Source organism: Dermacentor silvarum, chromosome 2 (genome assembly GCF_013339745.2).
Source record: "Dermacentor silvarum isolate Dsil-2018 chromosome 2, BIME_Dsil_1.4, whole genome shotgun sequence".
In the NCBI taxonomy this organism is placed as follows: Eukaryota; Metazoa; Arthropoda; class Arachnida; order Ixodida; family Ixodidae; genus Dermacentor; species Dermacentor silvarum.
Window position 1 is genome coordinate 73,493,801 of NC_051155.1, and position 17,949 is coordinate 73,511,749.

The 17,949-nt window shown below is 42.3% G+C and overlaps 2 protein-coding genes across 3 annotated transcripts in view; one reads left to right on the top strand and one right to left on the bottom strand.

The window, feature by feature from the left end:
* The window catches only part of LOC125943063 (uncharacterized), a 108,204-nt gene that overhangs the window by 88,991 nt on the left and 1,264 nt on the right, over positions 1-17,949 (bottom strand). The window contains exons 3-4 of one of the 2 annotated variants that reach the window (XM_049661399.1): positions 16,619-16,793; positions 15,541-15,617 (exon numbers count right to left, since the gene is read on the bottom strand). In XM_049661399.1, coding sequence (XP_049517356.1) covers positions 15,541-15,617; positions 16,619-16,793 — 252 coding nt within the window. The remainder of the gene's footprint in view (positions 1-15,540; positions 15,618-16,618; positions 16,794-17,949) is intronic. The other variant, XM_049661400.1, reaches the window with a different exon arrangement.
* Positions 1-17,949, top strand: part of LOC125943062 (uncharacterized) — a 104,740-nt gene that overhangs the window by 77,341 nt on the left and 9,450 nt on the right. The window lies entirely within an intron of this gene.

Consider the following 17,949-nt stretch of genomic DNA (forward strand, 5'->3'; position numbering starts at 1 on the left):
ATTTTGTTCTTCGTTACAAAATAGCTTTTTGTACTACAAGTGTTATGCATGGGAAGAATATCTCAATAGAAACTTCATAGAGTGTTTCCGGTATATTTATTTATTTATCAATTTATTTATTTATCAGTTTATTTATGTCATATCGACAGCGCCTCATCGGCAAAACAGTGGGGGGGGGGGGTAACAGGTATGCGCAAAACTTGCAGGCACACCATAAAAAATTAAAATTCGTAGAACAATTCTCAGAGAATACACAACATCACGTACAAAAAAATCACCAGTTTGATATAGCAATTGCACTCGCTGAGCCAACAACCCGAAAGATTACAAAATTACTATCTAATAAATTGAATAGCGCTTCACGTCACAAAAATATGAGTACAGCAAGGTACACACACACTGAGAGAAAGTTAACCCCGTTAATAGCAGTGAAGGTTTATTCGAACCAAAAACAAAAATTGGACAAGCTCTGGGAATATAGCGTGGCTGCTCAAGCGTTTCTCTATTTACTTTTATCGTTTTCCCTCCCTTTTATATCCAGACATGTCTACCGCCTGCAGTGATGAGTAGAATATAATCGGGCGCGAGGTAACAAGTGCAGCGGCCGGTAGTCGATCCCACACGTGTATCGTCGTAGAGAAAGATATGTGTCACCATAAGCAGCAGTGTTACTTCTGTTCTCTCGATCTCGAATTTTCTGGCTATGATCCACCCGTGAATGTTCAACTAGCCGGCATAAAACTAGCCGGTGTAACTTATTTCATTCAGTGAAGAATTGGGAATTGGGACTAACACATTTATTCTTGTCACAGATTGTTAAGTTCTTTTCTTATGGGATCAAAGGGACGTATTTTTGAGTACTGTTATTCAAGCAAGATAAGGTTAATCCGTGCCTGAGTGGGTGGTTTCATCACGAAATGAACAAACACCAACAGGAATTAGTTTTTTGAGGGAAATTGTTCTGTCATTATCTTTACTGAAATTATATTCACGAATTAATATCCTGTCTTCTGTAACGCGAAAGAAACTAGCGTAATTGCGTTCGTCCATTTCGTTGCGGCGTCATAGGAGCCGCAACGGAGCGCCCAACGTTTTGGGCATAGGCCCATTCAAAGTTCGCACACGCGGGCCGCTGCTTTCCCTCTCTCTTTCCTCCGAGGGTGCCCTAAAGCATCGGGACCATAAAACACTTTTTGCTGTCGGCCCCCAAGCAGACCTGCGGCTAACCTGTTTGGTCTGTTTGGGAAGAACGGCTCGAGCCTACCGGGGCATAGGGGGCACGGGGACGAGCTCTTGGACAGCGAATTGAACGGTGCGTAATGAATTCCGATTCTGCCAGTCGGCACTTTTGTTGGTCAGCCCCCCCGAGGGTCCTGGACCCGAGGTGGGCGCACACCTATTCGCTGCTCCTGTTCTTGAGGCTACGCCAAAGAGATCTGGCTCACTGCGCGGGGTCGCCCTCGGAGGCTATATAGAGCTGAAGGAACATTGCCTTTGTAGCACGGTAGTTGGGAGCCGTATAGTGGCGTGTTACAGCGTTTTATTGTGATTGCAATTATATGGACACTCCAAGCGCATTTCTGCCGTCGCCGCCATCGTCGTCGCCGTGAGGTCCCGTATAAAGTTCAACGGCTTTAAAATCGTCGCCGCGCGCAGTATGTGCGAGTGAAAACGCGCGAGGGACGCGCGCTTTCACGGAGAGTGAACGCACGGCAGAGAGCAAACGCGACGTATTCCGTCCTGCGAAAGTCCATGGGGGGATGGGAGGGAAGGAGGTGTGGCCCTAAATGCGTATCTTGCGACCGGGCGCAAGGGGAACTGTCGACTAAATCTCCCACGCGAAAGGAGGTACGCGGGAAAGCAGCGCGCGAGGGAGGCGGCGTGGCTTCTACTCTGCCAGCAACTGCGTACTTGCACTTTGCGCTGCTTAGGGCTGTCGCGCGCACCGTAGCTTGAAAGCGATCTCCACACGGCTCTGACCTTTGTATGCGCTGTGCTTTTGCCGCTCTGTTTCCGTTCAAGCGATAGAATGCACGAACGTTTGGTCACTGCTGCAGTCCCGCTTGCTCACGCCAGCATTTTGACAATGCTGTTCTGCGGTCATCGAGTGTGTTTGCTTGTGCGCGCTGACACCATGATTGTTAATTCAGTTAGTAAGCCAATGTGTACAAGTTTATGCAGCCGATAAAACTGCTATCCTCACTCCGTATACCTCTCTACTTGTAAATTGCTCTCGCAATTAATGCTTCCCCTTTCGGGCGAAACTGTGACATTTCTCTGATACTGTTTTGCCACCCTTGAATTTAGAAAGCTCCGGCTCATACGTACCGCGCAGGTAGGGTGTAACAGTTAGTCAACGCCAATGTAGTCGAATAATAAACGCTTTCCTTGTAGTCTGGGCGTTCTCCTTGCGGAGCTCTGTCTCGGTGCCAGTGGAGACTGAACGAGCGTCCACCTCGTGCACACGAAACATATGCGGCTGAGCTGATCGTCCCCATAAGAACTCGGATCTTCGGACCCACGTGGTTGTCTGCAATATTCCCGGTGGAACACAGTGGGATAGAGACCACAAACTATATCGCAACCTTATTGATGTTTTTTTTCTTTTTTGCCGCAGCCTGTATATCACACAAAGTAATAGCTTAGAACCTGAACATAGTATGCTGTTACATGTGGGGGAAAAATCGTTTTAGGATCTCGAGCGAGAACCTTTCTTTTTGAATTGCATTTTGGCACTCTCGCTGTGAAGCATGGCTACAAAGCAAGGTCTTCCGTGTTCCGATGTATGTTAACTGTATGATATGCAATAAACCTGAAACTACTAAGCAAATATTTTTGGATTGCCATGATTCCGTGTTCCAGTGTCGGGACGTTCGCAGACGAACTCTGGAAAAGAAGTGTCGACAAGCAATTTCGATATTTGTTTCTTGCCATGCGCAGACGCAAGCGAAGCGCCGGATAACATGATGACGGTTTTTTGTATGAGCAGTGTGGGGAAATCACGCATGGATGTTAGGAATGCCCGCGTCGTTGCAAGCTCTGCGAAGCAGCACCTAAAAAGTTTACGTACACCCCAGGCCCATAGCCTGGTGGAGTTGGGGGCTCATACTCCTGTGGACTCCGGGTGGTTGGCTCCGGGATCTGTAACGTGCCCTTGAACTACCCTTCGAACAGGCGAACAGGAAACGAAGAGGTCCGGGTGGCCTTGTCACACGTAAAAGAGAAAGAGAGGCGCGCCATTGGCTGTGCCGTCAGTGACGTTGTTCTCTGCGTCGCAACCGAGCGCGCGGGCAGCAGTTTCTGTGAGACTTCAGCGTGGGTAGGCCACGCATCATACGAACTCCCGAACAGCAGGTGACTTACGAAGAACAGCACCGACAGCAGCACTGTGAGAGAGCTCGTGTTCGCCGTGCCTATGCAGCAGTCCAGGCACGAGAACAGGCCCGGGTGGCCGAGCGCAAGCAACAACTGCGTACCGGGGATCCGGCAGCCTACCAAGCCGTCGTTTAATGAACCGTCGGGATTAACCTAGTGATAAACACCGGGGCCGCACTTTTCAGCTTCGCTGGTTAACTGGTTAACCATCTGTACGTAGTGCTTGGGTTGATTTTTACTTAGTACAGTCTAGCCAAATGGTTTACTATTTTTTAGCACCAGGTGACCTGCTTTGTACGTGTGTGCGTATTGTTGCTAAGGTAAAAAAATGCCGCCGAGCCAACGTGCTCTGTTGGAATCTATATGCAGCAAAGCTTTCCCTAAAAGAACAGGGAGTGCTGGAACATGTGTTTGGTTTTGCTTAATGTAAGTGCAAAGTGAAACCGAATGCTTTATTTGGGTACTTTATAGTGAAAATACAATGATTTGTAAACAAAACACATATCTGCAATATAACGGTTAATCACATGTATTCGTGGTGGCCACTATAGTGTTTGGCGCTGAACCTTTCTGCCCCATTTGTTTGGAGTACCCGACCTCCCCATGGAGGCACAGATGCGACGGGCCACGCGGCTGCCAAACGCCACGACGCATGCGCAACCTGAGGCCATCTCCTGTGGTGCCCACTCTCCAGTATCATCGCGGCTCTGGGCGTCCGCGTCTCAGCGGCCGACCCGCTTGCGCAGGCCCGCTTTCCCTCCTCCACCCTCCATTGCTGCGAGCGAAGTAGTGTTACCGCTCCTAGATGGCTCCGCCATCCCGCAGCCGAGTTTGAGCTATTCGGCGAGAACGCACGAGCAGCAGCAGCAGAAGCACGTGGCAGCCACGCTCAGCAAGAGAGAGGCGCAGGGGGGTTCGCAAGAGAGCTTCGCTTTAATTAATAAGTATAAGCTATGATGGCCTAACGGTTAGAGCACCGGGCTGCGTTGTCGACTTCTATCGACGGCATAGGTTCGATTACAGCATTGGTCACACATTGTGTTCTGTTTATTAAAACGAGGTGAGACAGGAACCTAAATACCTACCTACATATCTACAGCAAAGTGCCAATAATTGGTTAAATAATGCTAGTTGAAATCAAATACAAATAAATTTATTACCGGGCTGATGCTGTTGAAATTTTCTGGAACCATTTCGAAGAGTTGAGGAACACGGAACTGCAAATAACTTGAAACACGTTTTCGGTAATAAATTATGATTTTTCAAGATTGCCTGACCTTCGTCAACTACAAAATATCGGTCCTTCGGTTTCGTCTGAAAACTGAACTGCACGTGTAGAGTCCTAGAAATACCTTTTTATCAACATGGCAGGTCTTCTTTCAAACGAATGGTATCATTTAAATCCAGTTTTTTATATCATTTCCTCAGACATCCATCTCCCACTTCCGATTTCCTGTCGGTGCTTGAATGCATGGAGCTTTCGTAGTTCAGATGTCTCCCAATTCGTGCCATCTATGCCGTGGCGTGTGCACATCTGCAAAGCCTTGCTTGGAAAGCAATTACTTTCGTGCTTAAAATTAGTAGGTTTTGGGTGCGACGATTTTGTTGTTAGGATGGATAATTGGGCTTGTTGTTTGAGTATTATTTGAAGTGCAAAGGGCGCATACGACGACGGACAAGGTCTGCGATTGTCTCTTTGTCCGTCGCTGTTTCGCGCCTTGCACTTCAGGTCGACGATTTTGACCTACGTTGGAGATGAAAATGCTGCAACCTCCGACCCTCATTTTTCTCCCTCGGTGCCCAATTTAGGCCATTGACGACTTGCCTTTCGTCGTGTCTGTGGTACTGCCGCCACATCCTGTGTTTCCGCTCTTCTCTTTTCACGATAGATACGTAGAGAGTATCTAATTAAATTTCTGTCAATGCAACAGCAACAATAGCAGCGCAACCTCGAGGGCTTGAATAGCTACGGTTTGCTAACATCCGTGATCCACGGCTTGCGTAAAATAAAATTCACTACAGACCCGTTGTTACACGACAACGTCGTTTAAGACGGTAATACTTCATATGCTGCAGTCTTGTCCAAAAGCAAATTGATTCAACATCAGTGACACCCTTGAATACTTTCTTACCGAGGTTGCATTTCACGTAAGGGGAAAAATTCACGACAATAACAAATTGGGAGCATTCCAAACATTGACGACGTATTCCTTTACCATGTCGTGTGAGCCCCAGTCAACTTTCTTTTAATATTTATTCGGTCTGTGGTAACGCACTGGTGCGCGTGATGGTTTGAAATGACTCGGCTAAAGGTGCTTTACTACCAAGTCATCGTGAAAAGATAGTCGAAACCCGGAATGCATAAAAATTTATGAATATCACAATGTGGGATGTTCCCAGATCATACGCCAATAAGGATGCAACATCCGCGCACAGCGTCGTAGCGGAAACATTCACCAAATATTTACTTGATATTTTGCAGGACGCCATGCAGATTCAAACCAACTTTATGTTAAAAACGTTGGATGTCGTCAAGCTCGTAAAGCAATATAAATCTGCAGTCACATGCAAGCCAAAATTTTAAAGCACAGCGTTCTTTGCTGCTTCCCCCATTTCACGAGAGCTGGCCGCTGCAGCCTGGGTCCCTGGATGTGCGCAACTGGGTGTGCTCCAATGAGTATGTGGCCTCTCTTGGCCAATCCCACCGAACAGGTTTGTGCTGCCGTGACTCGAGGAATACAGAAGCTCTAAATGCATTCTGATATGTGTCGTACTGCGATGTGCACACGCTTCTTATCAATATCCTTCCCTCGAGAAACATCGTACATCGCCTTCGTGCCCGTGTCGCCGACAGCTAAAGGCGACGAGGCTGTTCTGGTGTCAACTGCTACTGCTGCTACCTTGTTAAGCCAAACTTCGAGTCATTTAGATTCCAAAATATTACTTTGGGTCTGCGTGTTTTTCCGTGCTCGGATAGAAACGTATTTCAAGACGTGCGCGAGGAATTGATTTTTGCAGGCCTCAACCTAAGCTCATTTACAGTAGCTACTCAGCCTATGTAGTTTTGCGGTTGAATAAAAGCAACGACCAGTACACAATATTGAGGAGGACAAACGCCGTGGGGAACGCGATCCTGGACACTCGGTCGACGAGCGTGGCAGCGTCGATTTCGACGCTGTCCTTTTTTGCAGGTGTATTTTCTTCTTCCGCACGACCCGGCCAGTGCGAAGCGGTGCTCCACATGGAGTGGCCGTCACCCGTCACAGGAGGTAGAACACGGCCGATGCGCCTTCTCTGATTGCGTCCCGGCATCCTTCCTCGTTCGCGGTGATCCGGCGAAGTGCACGCTGCCCATGCGACACGGAGAGAGACCGAGAGAGAAAGAAAATCAATGATATGAAAGACACAGTGAGGTCGGCCTGAAGTACGTGCATTCATCAAGACAGTTCACTGGGTGAAGTGGTAGACAGCATAACAGTGGATGAATATGCTTGGCGAGGACGACAGAAGGAAGATGCAAACCGCTGAATTCGATGGTGTACTCATAGCCTTAATTCCAGACCCGTGCTTTTTTTAAAAAAAGAGATGGTGTTACCTCGTTGCCTTAAAACCGACAACTGCAATCACGCCACACACTAAGAAAAAAAAGAGTATCCCATACTCCTTTCGAAGAGTCTGGACTCGTCACATAACGACACACTTTGGGGGAGACACCCGAACTACCTTTTGGCAAAGAGTCCCAAGACTATCTGTGCTGTATAAAAGGTGGTTGAATAACTCTTTACACAATAGTCATACCGACTACTGTTGTAATAGTCACCTGGACACTCTTATAAGGATCACAAGAACTCTTAACTAAAGGGTCACGTAACTACTGCTGAGGTAGTCAGATGACTTGTTGAGAGTGTCAAGTGACCTTTGAATGGAAGTCAAAATACTCTTGAGAACGGAATAAAGTAACTATTCTAAGTGGGTCAAGTGACACTAACTGGAATGTCAAGTGACCATTCAAAATGTGTCAGCTGACTCTTGACAACACTGTCAAGTGACTCCACAAAATGAGCCAGTTGACTCTTTGCAACATTGTCGAGCGACTCCTCAAAATGAGTCAGGTCAACATTGCTGACAATGGCCTAAACCCCCCCCCCCAAAAAAAAAGATAACTCTATATGTCTCTCGACGACCTGCAAGGGAACTTTCACTTGACGAGACCTGTAGATTACTGATATTAACTCATCGCATGACTAGAAGGAATAAATGCAAGCAGTGACCACAATGCATGCTGAAAATGAAAAATGCAGATCAAAACTATAAAGAAGCATATCACTGACAGTAAATTGTGAGAATTTTTCAGCTGTGGCAGCCGTTACTGCTGAACTGGAAACGAACCAAGCAAATATTCCAGGCACTTGTTTTATCAATAGGCACAAAGAAGATATGCCAAAGCTAGCAACGCTCTGCAAGGCCACCATACTCAGTGATGCACTATTTCCTTTATGAGTATTTTTTTGTGTGTGAAAGAACAGTCATCTCTTGAGCACAAGAACCACACGGCATTGCTTATTAGCACACAGCAGAAGAGCCGAAGCTACACGAGGCATAGGTTCAAGAAAATGCCAAACTTTCAAATGCTGACAAATTGCATATAGAAAACCTTACAAGGGCAGGAGTGTCCCCGAAGCATGCGCACAGCACTGAATTGGTGTAAAAGCCATGGCAATAAGAATGTACTGCAGGATAGTACTAAATGCAAAACATGATGGTCTGCAGTTTTCAACTGAGCTATAAATGTGGTTTTCATACTTTTTATTTGAACTTATGAGACACACACACAAAAATATTAGAGGAAACTTTATTAACGCACAAAAATATCACAGCATTGATCAAAACACATTTCTTTCAATGTCAGAATAGCAGAAATATCTTCAGTTCCAATGAAATTTTGATTGGACGATATATATAAAAAATAACTTTTTACTTAACAGGGCATATATACATGACTAGACGAGACACTTTCTCACTCAATAAGCATATAAATGTTTATGTATAAATCCCTCTGCCCAAAAAATGGCTTTGAAAAAAGTTCTTGCTTAAAGCTCATGAGCATTGTCAGTAACTATTGTTTATAAGTATTGTGAACAGGAGAAAAGCCTTGAGAAATTGTGTTCAACTTTGCAAAGTGAGAATGACTAATGAAATAAATTACACATGTACTGCTAAGAAAATGTGGTTCAGTCAACTATTGCACCAAAATCACCTAAATCATATGCACTAACTTTGTGCAAGGTACGAGGTAAAAGGCACAGTGTAAAGAAAGACTGAAAGAATGAATTACACATGTACTGCTAAGAAAATGTGGTTCAGTCAACTATTGCACCAAAATCACCTAAATCATATGCACTAACTTTGTGCAAGGTACGAGGTAAAAGGCACAGTGTAAAAAAAGACTGCACTATATGCATGTATTAAAATTCAACATTGCAATATACTGCAGCAAACAACAAATGAAAAGTCACATGTTCTCCAATTGTAAAAAAGCACACTTGCAGAAGAAACAAGAAATAATGTGCACTTGAAGACTAAAAAGTACAAGCTTTGCACTGGCATGACTACTGCAATGTTGTGCCATACCAATAGCACCACGAGGCACGACAGACAGCATAGCCTATAATTAGCTGTAATACAGGGCAAGAAAATATGAGGTCCTCTATTTCAATATACACAGATAAACAAGCATATACACTAAACAACTAGCCTGGCGAGTACAAAATACAATATGCGGTTGCTCTGCCATTTGCGAGCAAAGTGTCAAGATCCAGCAAAAGTGCACTTTGAACATCAGGCATGTAAACACCGTAATGTGATGTAGCTGCGAAACCCCAAGTGAGCGAAATGAAAGCTTTGTGGCAAGATGTAGATGTAAAGAGGCACACTAAGCACCTTGCTGGCAACACTATCTGGATGCAGTGCCACAGCAAACAAAAAAAAAGTTGCAAGCCACACAAGAGAAAGTGTGCCCAAGTGAATGAAACGAAAGCTTTGTGGCAAGATCTAGATGTACAGAGGCACACTAAGCACCTTGCTGGCAACACTATCTCGATGTAGTGCCACAGCAAATAAAAAAAAAGTGGCAAGCTACACAAGAGAAAGAGCACACATTGAGCATCATTTACAATAGTGCAGCAACGCTTTGCAGTTGCACTATTACATCAGCAACACAAAAGCTCGGTGGCAAGATGCAGATATAAAACAGGTGCTAAGCATCTTGCATGGCAACTACAGTTACAATAAGATGCATTGCTAGAGAAAAAAAAATGTTGAAAGTTGGACCAAAAAGAAAAAGTGCACTTCACACACCATTTATGCAAATGCAGTAATGGAATGTAGTTGCATCATCACATGTGCAACAAAAGCTCTGTAGTAAGTTGCAGATATAGAAAAGGGCACAATAAGCATCTGACATGCCAACTACAAAGTTACAATACATGAATGCACTACCACAGCAATAAAAAAGTTCAAGTTACATAAAAATTTCACCTTGAGTAACTTTTATGCAAATGCACAGTAATGTCATCACATTACACGACACAAGTTCTCTGTGGTAAGATGCACACATAAAAGCAGTTCGTTTGGTGACTACCAAGTTTCAGTATGTTGATGCACAACAACATATGAGCAAAGAAGATAGAGAAAGTGGCAGGTGGAGCAATAAATAAAAAGTTCACATTGAGCATTAGTGAAGTGAACAGCTACACTATGCACAGCTCATTTCAATAGTACGACCCACAGCTCGTTTCAGTAGTACGACCACTTGATGACAAAAAAGCAATGAATTAGGAAGGTGGCTGACTGGGCTAGTTGTGATTTATAGTTGGTACGTGAACGGTGAAAAGGCGACTCGAGGTTGAGAACGAAACAAGGACAAGCACTTCTCTTGTTATGTCGCAACGAAATTAAGGTGGACTTCCATGTGTGGTAATTCATGGCCAAATGGGAGCTAAGAACAAGGGAAGTGAGAGGCTGTTTTAATCCTGCAGGTGCATCTTGATAAGAACATTCTGGCCTGCACATGACAACCCACACAGCAACAGAATCGTGCAAACCAGATCACCCTGGCAGGACGCATTCTAAAAGCAAAATATCATGTCCGGTGTTTCTATACTACCAAAAAACATAAAAGTCTGACTAAGACAAAAGAGATCCACAGCGCTTTGTGCCTCTCTTCATTATCGTCAGATTTCTGTGCTGTTTCCTGGTAATGATGAACAACCGAAAAGCCCAGCTGGAAATGCCCCTATTGCCATTCTTTTGCAAGTGAGAATTTTTTTTCCCAAAATTTAATAACGCCAAGACAATGCTGATCATAAATATATAAATATATCTGCGATATTCCTTTTCGCCGATAAACATGTTAACAATTTACCACTGTTTTTCCCATTCCCAGTATAATTAGAAAAGATTTGTCCCCTCATAACCATCATAAGCCAAAGAACAGCAATAGCGGGCAATAAAGGAACTTGTGTTACGAATAAAACATGGGTTTTAGTATGTGCTCCCAGCATGATTCAGCTTACATTACAGAATAAAAAAAAGCAGCACGAAAGATGCAATTCAAAGGGGAGAACAAGAGAACAGGTGCTGAACTCACTAGTTTTATTTTCTAGAAAGATGTGGCCCATATACATTTTTGTGGTAAACAGGGGAAGAGAAAGCACCCCATTCACTCTGCATTGAACATAATTGTGCTCATGCTTTACATTGCACTTAGAGGTTCAAGACGTACAACTGTGAAAGAGCCCTCTATCAATGGCTGGGTATATTCTAAATTTCCTCTGGCAGATAAGGTGACCTGCACGCCATATCTGCCACCTATGTTCTTTACAACATGTGGCAGTTCGCAAATATAGGGCAGAACAATGTTAAAACAGTACAGCCTGCTTTTCTTCTGCCAGCTTTTTTTTTTTGCCTTAGTTTTCAACGATTTTACTAGCTTTCCACAAGCTCATCTTTAACATTACTGAATATCAAGAATCTACCAGGTGTTGCTCATACACTTCCCTTATTAAATGTGTGCAGAACTTCGTCAATGCTGAACGAAAGCCAGTTTAACCAACTGAAATCTTCACTTTTTAATGGTCTGATGTGAAATTTAGGACACTTAACAGAGCAGTACGAGTACTGCCAACAAACATGGTGCTTACAAAATTAAAGGCCGAGATCCAAAAACTTCAACTTGTTTTTTGGCATATCACAGGTAAACAGGAGTTTGTTCATTCAGTTGTCAACGTACTGCAAAATGAAAAAAAAATTTTTACATAATTACATGGTCTTTAGATGTCAACGTCTGCTTCTGTGACCATTTGTGTGGCAATACTGACCCCACTCTGTGAATTCTCCCCTAATTTTCACATCAGACCGCTTAAAAGTTCTGAACAGAATTGGCCAAGATCTTGCCTTCATGCCGCATTGAATAAGTCTTGCGCACATCTAATGTGGGAAGTGTCTGAGCAACAGGTGCAGCAGCTGGTAGATTCTGGATATCCAGTAATATAGCTTGAACTTCTGAAGTCTAGTCAAATAAGTGAAAACTATGCGAAAAAAACTAACACAGGGTCAGAAGAAATACAGAAGCCTCGTACTGTCCTATATTCATAAAATGTCACAACGGCTAAAGAACATAGGTCACAAATATGGTGTGCAGGCCATTTTCATCTGATAGAGGGATTAGGATATGCCCAGAAGTTGATAGAAGGCTCGGTCACAGTTAAATGTCTTGAACTTACAAATGCAGAGTGAAACACATGAACAATTATGTTTGATGCAGGGTGAACACGGTGTACTCCCCTCTACTGTCCTGCAAGAGTGCATATATTCCAAACGGACTGCGGCGTTATGCTAGGTTGCGAGAGCACGCTTTTCCACTAGAATGTCTTGGTTACACCTGTTTACACAATGTGACACTTGTGTGTGCACATCAAAATTTACAGATACGACTGTGTGTGAAAAAAAAAGAAATCATAGAAGCCATGTTGATCGCACAAAATGGTGATGTGTGCTAGCGAGAGTGCTCTGTCTTGAAAGGAGATATATTATTAATTATATTAGATGATGTTTACAATCTTGAATATTTTGCACTTGTCTGCCCATGCACGAGTTAGTTCGCTTGGTGTGTTTTCTTGCTTCTATTATTTTTGTCAAAGTACAATGAGATATGTGTGAAATAAAACTTTAGTTGCGAGTTCAGCACCTGTCCTGTTGTCCTTTTCACTTTGGTGTTGTCTTTGTCATGCTGCCTTTGTTTTTTCCCGATGCAAGTGCACCAAATACCTAGTTATCCATACTTCTGCGGTAGGTTACATGATTGCAAACCTAAGAAGGTCAGGCTCGCATTAGTCTTGATCACTACACTTAGTTTTGACGGTATTGCTTCTGATAGTCTTTGCTCTACTTAAATTTCTTGCTGTGAATAAAAAGAATGCAAGAACAGTGTATGTCTGTTCACTTCACTACTTGGACCTCATGCTGTCACCCTACCGAAAGTAGCAACTGTGCACTTTCTTTCCTTCTGCAAGTGCCCAATAATTTCAAGTGAAAAAAACAAACTGTGTGCTAAAATGCAGAAACAATTTTAGAAGAGCATTTAACCACCTTGATAGCCCTTCACTGCTGTCTTTCAGCTGCGCATGCATTAAGCTTGGTGAGCACTTTAATAGCCCTAGTTGAAAGCTTGGTCCTTTTTATACCCATCAGGTGCTCAAGCAATGCGAAGGTTTGTTTAGCAGATTGTACATACTCAATGTTATAAGCCCAATACATGGAAAACAACAGAGACATACCAGCCGTCACATCAAGCACATCAATTTGCACATTTTCGAACGTGACACTCAGTCCTTCCGAGAACATGACGTTATCGCCAGTGAAGATCAATGTTGGGTACGGGCGTGTCCTTCCGTCAACCTTAAAAAAAGCATGCATTATGGCAACCACATACATATAGAAATATGGGCCTATATAATCCCTGCACAATGAGAACAGCCTTTGAGTGAAAATAATTGACATTATGGTGAAGATAAAAAGTCAGACATATAAACGGAGCCTACCTAACTTCTGCTGCATATGCTACTGCAGCGTGCCTGTCTACGAAGTGCCTTTAATCAAGTGCGTGAATTTGGAAACAATGTCATGAAAGCAATGTTGGGAGTACGTTGTTTTTTAGCCTGTGGAAAGCTTCAAATTCAATGCCTAAAGTTCTGACTGGTTGCATTCATATGCAGTTTCTAGACCGTGTAAATGTCCTCTATGTTCGCTGTAGCAGACAAATCAAGTTGGACACCGTTGACAAAATTAAAAATATTGAGAAGCATGGCTCAGTACAGTTCAAACAAAACAATCAAGGTAGCATAATTTCGTGGTTCCTTTCTTTTGGTCATTCTTCCAACCTGATATCTTGCATACATAGAAAGAGCAGCATGAACATCAAGATTGAGAAAAAAAAATCAAATATTAGGCAACAAAATAATAAAGATGTTAAAGGAAAGCTTTAATTATTTAATGAATAATTGCTCAGTGAAGCTCCTTGTTGAAAACATACTATTTTTAAAATCTGGATCCCACATTAAGAGAAAGAACATTTTTGTGTTGTCCTCCTAATACAAGTCCACATATCTAAATATAGCTTTAAAGCAAAACGCATAAATGTAAAACTAAGTTGACATTAATTCTACAGCTGAATGTTCATATGATAAATAACTTCTGCAGTTGACACGGACGGCAGATGGAAACGTATATGATAAAGACTGTATGAACAGTATGAACCAGGACAAGGTGCTTTAGATGTTTAAAAACTGCACAGCATCATTATTTCATGATCTGCAAGAATAAGAAAATTCTGCTCTTTAGGTAGCTAGTGGCCTGTGTGAATATGGTCTCGGAAATCAGAAGTCTCTGAAAGAGTGAAAGCCAAGACATGTCATGTGGATAAACGTTTTGAACATGTTTATTAGTTGCAGTCATCAAAAATGCTGAGCTTGATATGCTTATGCTCTATTAAACTAAATCTAACCCATTTGAGTAGATGGATCTGAAAGCAATTTCTTGTATCAATCAACTTAATTTGGGTCTTAATCAGCTGGTCATTCAAAATAAAAATTCTTGGTGAGTTCATTAGCTGTATGGAATATTAAAGATTTCAGTCTATTACTAGTAGTAACTGCCATGAAAAAAAAAGGTTATGCTGCAAGCTAGTAGCCAACACAATAACCTTTTCGGTGAGTTGATGCTTGGTCTATGCATCTTTGTAGCACAAATAATTGTGAAAGAAAAACTAGCAACACAAAAGAGCAGATAGGCAGGCTCTACACTTATGAGACTTAATTTAGAAACAAGGTTTGTTGCATATATATGGTGCCCGATAGCAAGGGACAATGAAAAGAAGTCAACATAAAGCTTGGCAATTCAATTTCTGCATCATATAAGGAAATTGAGGTTTGGCTAACACAGACTTCACCATTTAATTTAATATGATGTGCTTCTGACACTTGGCATACAGTTTTGCCTTTACTTCCGCCCAGGATCCCTATGTAAAAAAATGTAGTTCACAGAGGCAATATCTGCAATGCGCAGAAAGATAACCTGTCTGCTATTTCTTTTCGCTGATTTTCCTTCAGACTTTTTTGCTCTATAAAGATAATCTTCTATTGTAGATGACGAGGATAGAACCATAATGCACCAGTGCCATACTAGAAACAGTCACCAAATAAACCATAAAGAACGATTTAGCTTCCAATGAAAGCCCAATGCTTGCAGCAAGTCTACTGAGGAAAAAAAAGAAAAAAGAATTTCAGCAGGAAATAATCTACTCCTAGCATTGTATGCTTTACACACATAGCTTAACATGGCAAGAACAATTATAACAGTAGCTGGGCTAGATCTAACCTATCTCTTTCATAAACTACAAAGTGACCGAGCTTCAACAAAGAAAACTTCAGTTTAAATTCAGCTTGCATCAGTCGCAACAACGGCTGTACTGCTGATTCATCAGAGCCCTACAGACTTTTTTCGACAACCTAAAAAATACTCTTTTCAAAAGACCAACAAATAGGATACCATCTTCACTGTTCTTTTTGTGTTTGTCTGAAAGCATGCTTACAGCATATGAGGTCTTACCAATGGTGCAAAGATGTCATCCCCACGTTCATTCAAGAGGAATGGCAACAGAATGAGAGCACCAACTCCTCTTGCACCTAAAATATGGAAACAAGCAAGGCTTAGGCAGAACTCCTTTGCAAAAGGAGCCATCTCATAGCTTAGCTGTACTATGTGTAGTCCATAAACATTTAGGTTACTGATACAATGAGCCATATATGAATGCAAAAAACTGTGCAGATCCAACGCACATGTTGGAAACTATGTGAAGTGAAGCTTTATACAACCAGTGTTAATTAAATCTTAAGCAACTAACGTCAATGCACACAATTTTTTTTTACTTTCATCCTATGCAACCGCAAACAATATCTGTTTATCTACCATACAAGTCACAAGTCATGCAATTTTTACATTCATGCATTACAATGCTTACAGGCTCTTCTAAAATGCACACACCAAATCAGGCGGGTGCATAGTGTGAGCATTGCACATAGCATTATCAAAACGGTGAAGGCGATTTATCAAGCTTGTAGAGGCAATGGTGATAACAGATGTACGTACAGTTAAATGCTACACGTATCTAGCTTCATTTAAGGATTCTGTACTTCCCGTGTCACATTTGAGCATACACATTCTGTAGTAATGACAAAATATGGGCACACTCCTAGTGGCACATACCAAATGGATATACAGAAGAAAATGAGTCATTTAATCTTGCATTAGCCAATGTAGGCTATTAGTAATGATAGATTGTACCTATTTTTTACAATTTGCCAATCAAAATTTATTGTTTGATAACATGCTATACCACAAAAAGGTTAGTGTGCTTTAGAGATACTCATGAAAATGCAATAAATATGAGTTTTATGTATCATGAGCAAAACGTGAACAAGATGAAAGCAGAAGCCAACATTTCGACAAGTGAACTTGTCTTTACAAATCGTTGCTTCACGTGTCTTGAATATTAATGGATATTTCCACGAAATACAAGGGTCTGAAGAGCTCATTTAAAGTGTAGTTCTAAATGAACTTCAGCAAACCGCACTGCCGACACACCTCCCCTGATTGAAGTGTAAAATTTTGTTATTCCAAAACGTACAGTTCTTGGAGATTCCTTGTGACATTTTTATGGCTGTTGTGACTGAGGTGTAGGTAGGCAATGCAGGTCGTTTGTATTGCGCTGCTTGAAGAATTCCATCAGCATGCTGCCGAAGTGCTTGTAGAAGGGACTCGTCAGGTGAAATGGATGTCGGACGGCTGCATTCATTCAAGATCTAGAACACAAGCATAAACTTTGTTTTAGAAGATAAACCTTCGCTGCTACTTTCCCATTTCAGGCATATTATCAGTTCTGAATAAAAAAATTTGCCCATATCAACTCAAAACCCCAGCAGCTACAGTACATGCTGAAGTGAAATTATGTGGTAACATAACTGCAAGAAATTGTGCACCTGTGTCCTGTGACACTCGCAGTTCTATGCACTGTCAGTACTACTGGTTTATTTGGTAAATCATTTCACAATAGAAAACGCCGTTAAAAAATTAGATTCTAGGGTTTCACATGCCACAACCACAATCTGATTATGAGGCAGGCCATAGGGGAGGGTCCATATTTTTACTACCTGGGGTTTTTAAACATGTGCCCCACGCACAGTACACAAATGTTTTTGCATTCTGCCCCCATTAGAAAATGCTGCCGGGATTGAGCTCCAGCCTCGAGCTCATCATTGCAACAGTATTACACTGGGCTACCATGCCAAGCCCCTTCAAAGCATTCTGTCTAGAAGGAATAAAAGTAGCATAAACTGCTCACAGCATGCTACCACGAGACAAATGTACAGCAGTATAGGATAAAAGTTTAATGGACAGATTTTTTTAGAACAGCAATACTGGAATGGGATAGTATGCATAGCTCTTTGAGTAAGTAGGCCATACCATATTTTTACCTGTCAGGAATTAAATTGTGGCGAAACACCTTTGCACACATATATGCATACGGAACTGTATAAAACATATAGGTCGGCAGAGTAAGCAGGCACTTATGCTCACTCACTGATATTTTTGTAGGCTATGTATTCACACTTGCCAACACTCACTCACATTCCTACCACCACCCACTCGCATCATAGTTCCTTCACACATACTGGCACGCCATGCTCATACTCCCACCTCACAAGCACTTACTCATATACATACATCCGCTCACACTCACTGTTACATCTGCTCAAACTCACCGTCACTGACTTTCGTTTGCACTCACACTTACTGGCACTAATGTGACTCGTGATTGAATTGACAACATACCAGAACATACCAGAATCGCATCCTTGAACCACCAAGGCATATAGCAATTTACGGTACTTTTAATACAATCTTGTACAAAAAAGTAACTTCACTAAAGAATGCACTTCGCAGACAACACTGGATAAA